The sequence below is a fragment of the Pundamilia nyererei genome, unplaced genomic scaffold (assembly GCF_000239375.1).
Source record: "Pundamilia nyererei isolate P.nyererei 1_Seehausen unplaced genomic scaffold, PunNye1.0 scaffold00041, whole genome shotgun sequence".
In the NCBI taxonomy this organism is placed as follows: domain Eukaryota; kingdom Metazoa; phylum Chordata; class Actinopteri; order Cichliformes; family Cichlidae; genus Pundamilia; species Pundamilia nyererei.
The window spans coordinates 1,901,915-1,906,181 of NW_005187442.1; the positions used below are offsets into that span (position 1 = coordinate 1,901,915).

At 39.9% G+C, this 4,267-nt stretch overlaps 1 protein-coding gene across 1 annotated transcript in view; it reads left to right on the plus strand.

Annotated features, from left to right (window-relative positions):
• The first annotated feature begins 1,577 nt into the window (after nucleotides 1-1,577).
• The window catches only part of rsph3 (radial spoke head 3), a 5,841-nt gene continuing 3,151 nt past the window's right edge, over nucleotides 1,578-4,267 (plus strand). Inside the window, exons 1-4 of the mRNA XM_005731088.1 lie at nucleotides 1,578-1,792; nucleotides 3,210-3,291; nucleotides 3,368-3,509; nucleotides 3,606-3,751. Coding sequence (XP_005731145.1) covers nucleotides 1,683-1,792; nucleotides 3,210-3,291; nucleotides 3,368-3,509; nucleotides 3,606-3,751 — 480 coding nt within the window. The 5' untranslated portion in view covers nucleotides 1,578-1,682. The remainder of the gene's footprint in view (nucleotides 1,793-3,209; nucleotides 3,292-3,367; nucleotides 3,510-3,605; nucleotides 3,752-4,267) is intronic.

Here is a 4,267-nt window from a genome sequence, read left to right on the forward strand (position 1 = left end):
TTGATCACAGCAAGAATTGAAACCTTAAAGAAAAATCGTTACAGTAGAAGCATTTTTAATGGCAAAAAGATAACAATCAACTTCTCTTTAGTCTCAGGAATTTAGTTGAGGAATGATTTAATTTAGCTCAGTTTTGAGACAAAGTACAATCATCATAGGAATAAAAGCAGTTTGACAAAGACCTGAAGATGTACAGTTACTTATATACACAGCTAAAAAAAATAAATAATGCATCACTTTTTAATCACATATCAGGTCAGTTAAACTTCTGGAATATTGAGCTGGTCAGTTAAGTCGCAGAGGGGGGTTTTAATCAGGTTCAGCTGCTTCGGTGTTCATGAAATTAACATTAGAGGCATCGATGAGACAATACCTGAAACAGGAACAGTTTTGCAGGTGGAGGTCACAGGCTTTTTTTTCCCTTCTTCATCTTTTCTCATCATTTTTTTTATTAGTTTTGCATTTTTCTAAAGGTTAGTTTTGCATAGATTTGCATTGTCACTGCTGGCAGCATGAGGCGATATCTGGACCCTACAGATGGTGCACAGCATAGTTCAAATCATCAATACGTGCCATTGCCAGAAGACTTGCTGTGTCTCTCAGCACAGTCTCAAGAGCATGGAAGAGATTCCAGGAGACAGGCAGTTACTCTAGGAGAGCTGTACAGGGGTGTAGAAAGTCCTTAACCCATCAGGACCGGTATTTGCTCCTTTGTGCAAGGAGGAACAGGATGAGAGAGCTACAATGCCAGAGCTACGAAGTGACCTCTAGCAGGCAACTGGTGGCTTGAATGTCTCTGACGAAACAATCAGAAACAGATTTCACGATTGTGACTTAAGGGGCTGACATCTTGTAGTGACCCCTGTGCTCACTGCCCTGCACTGTGGTGCCACACTGGGAGTAGCTTTAGAATACTAGGAACAATACTAGAAACTGTGCTTTTCACAGATGAGAGCAGACTCGCCCTGGAGAATGTTGTGCTGCCAGAAACATCTTTCAGTGTGACAGATTTGGTGGTGGGTCGGTGCTGGTCTGGGGAGGCACATCCATAGAGGGATGCACAAATGTCTACAAGCAGGCAACGGCACCCTGACTCCCCATTAGGTATCAGGATGAAGTCCTTTGACCCATTTTTGTTTTCATTTTTATGAGCTGTATACTTGGCACTAACAAACAGCTGACTTTATGTTTTACTTGTGATTTTCACAAGACCTTCACTTACAACACATGCTCAGCTGAAACCTATACAAGTGACAGACGATATAAAAAGACATACACTTTCAACTTATTAGACCACATGACCATGTGACATGAAACTGATCTTAAAGCTGGCAAAAAAGGTCTAAGTTCAAACACATCCCATCACATGTCTTGAAGACATGAAAAAAAAACTTACATCATGGCTACAGTTTAATCCAAAAAAGTCTAATTCTAAACAGAATTTGTCGTTTATGTCAGAGGGCTAATTTTAAAATTCTTTTGGTTTTATTACATTTACGTCTGTATTATTAGAAAGCGAAAACCAAAAAAAAAAGAAGTGACTCAATGGACCTTATATGGTACACTTCCTGGAGACGGTTGCTACAACAGTTTGTATCCTCTTGGTTACCGTTTGTTGTCAGGCCTAAACACTGACATTAACAAGCTAACTGTTAGCTAGAATATCTGGGGTTTTCTGAAAGATGGCTTTTGCTTCACACAGTCACAGAGATCCAAGCGGAACATACACCTTCTCCAGCCGCCCCAGAGCTGTCGAGAACCGCTCAAAGTACAGCGAGACGTCGACTGAAGAGTACGGTGCCGTTGTTCATGGTGTCTTAGATGCGAGCTTATAAGTGGCTAACTGTACCTGAAATATAGCATATTGGCTGTGGAAATAAAATCCACTACAGCGGCTTTACTGACTGTAAGAAAAAGTAGCTGACGTTTATATTTCATTTACAAGTAATACAAATCCGAGAGCTAAAGCAGCCTGTTACTTGAATAATTGAGTAAATCAGATAGTTGTGGTCAGAAGTTTAAATACACTCGTCATGGGCACGAATGGCACTATAATTTTGGGATTTTAATGATTTCTTTGAACTGTTCTTTTTTCTATGTTGAAATGATTATACAGCATACTTCTTTAATGCCAATAATTAGGTGCAAAAGTATAAACACAGGCTCAAATCATACATGTATCTTTTGAGATTTAAATGTAGGTGCTGAAGGTACTACATTTTTAATAGGCCAAGACCTAATAAACAATCATGATTATGCACAACTGGTAGTTTCTTTTAACCAGCATAAAAATGATTGGAGCCATTTCTATACAACTCCAGATTTCTGGATCATCAGTTCAGACAACTGTTAGAATGTGTTACCACTTTTCCAGACCTAAACGGTTACCTCAGATGAGAAGAAATTGGTTAGGATGTTCACCAACAAAGTTCAAACCTAAGAACGCTGTACCAGCTGGCTAGTATGGTGGTGGTCGCATCAAGCTCTGGGGATGTTTTGCTGCCAGTTGCACACTTTGTGCAGCATACAAGTAAAAATAATGAAGAAGGATTACCTCCAAATTTTTCAACTTCACTTCAAATCAAAAGCCACATGGCTGAAACTTGAACAATAATGCTGAACACAAATCAAACTGGTTTTGGATTAATGAAGCAGGCTAACATTGAGCTTCTCGAATGACCTTTCCAAAGCCCCGACCTCCTTGAAAATATGGCGACTACACTTAAAAGCCATGTGTGTGCCTGGAAATCAAGGGATTTAAATGAATTCTACTAATTCTGACACTGAATTGAAGTGGTTGAAGGACATTTAATCAATTATAAAGGGAGGTATGTGCAAATATTTCAGCCTGTATGTATAATTTAGACTCTATGTGGATTAGACAAAATCCAAAAATAAATTAAAATGTATGCACCCAGTTCTTGATTTTTAAAGTGATTAAAGATGTATACTGAACATTCATTTAAAGAAATCTTCTGAATTCTGAAACTACCATGACATTCATACTCACGATGAGTGGATGCAAACTTCAGACCACAACTGTATCTCAATGCAAGCGGGGGAAAAAAAGATTTTCAGCCTTTGAATTCCCGCAGACCTAATAGAGTCAAAGCAGTTGATGGTTGTTTAGAAGTGGTGAACATTTATTGGTGCTGGAAATAGTTGGAAACTTTTTGCATGCATTAAAATGAATTGTCGTCTTCCTGCAGGACAAAGCGTCATTATGGAAACATTATGTATGATCGCCGTGTTGTCAGAGGAAATACGTACGCCAAGCATATCCTACCAACTGTAAGTGTGAAACATTCATTTTCTGTTTTTTGTGCAGTGTAGGTTGTAGTTCTTTCCTTCTTTTCCCCACTGATAGACAGCTCAGCCAGACCCTGCAGAGATACGAAGACAACAGGCCAACAGGAGACGAGCCATCGCTCGAAAACAGTCCAGGGAGCAATTTAGACCCAACACTCCTGAAGCACTGGAGGGCAGAAAACACACTGATGTACAAACTGGTAAAATAATTCCCTAGACAACTTCGGCACATGTAAAATAATTATTTCTGACTCCAAAAACATGGAGTTTTTATAATGAGCTTGCTTAATTTTCAGAGCTCTACCTTGAAGAACTGAGCAATATTATTGCAACTACGGACATTGAGTGTCAGACTGACCCCTTCCTGGACAGACCAGCAACTCCACTCTTCATACCTGCCAAATCTGGCAAAGATGTCGAAACACAGATAGAAGAGGGAGAGGTAAGTAGTCCCAGTGGAAGGTTTGTTTAATAGCATTAACATAGTTCTAATAAAAAAAGGTTAGACCTGTTTGTTGCCTTCTGTTTTTCTGGAGGAGCCAATAACCCAGACCTAGACTTCTCTTTATAAGGCTGCCAATCACTTTGGCTCGGAGACTAAAGTACAGAATTTACTATGCATTCAGGCATGTTTTGAGGCAAAACCTTTTTTCAAGTTTAGTTGGCAGGGGACAAACATGCAGAAATGAGCTTGCTTTATAGGCGTTACTTCTTTTGGTTATTTTTGCTTTCTGTGTTTTAATAATTCTCTAGTTATTCTATATTTTGTTTTGGCTTTTTAACCATTTTGACCATATTTTAACCGGGCCGATCGTGGCTCAAGAGTTGGGAGTTCGCCTTGTAATCGGAAGGTTGCCGGTTCGTGCCCCGGCTTGGACAGTCTCGGTCGTTGTGTCCTTGGGCAAGACACTTCATCCGTTGCCTACTGGTGGTGGTCAGAGGGCCTGGTGGCGCCAGT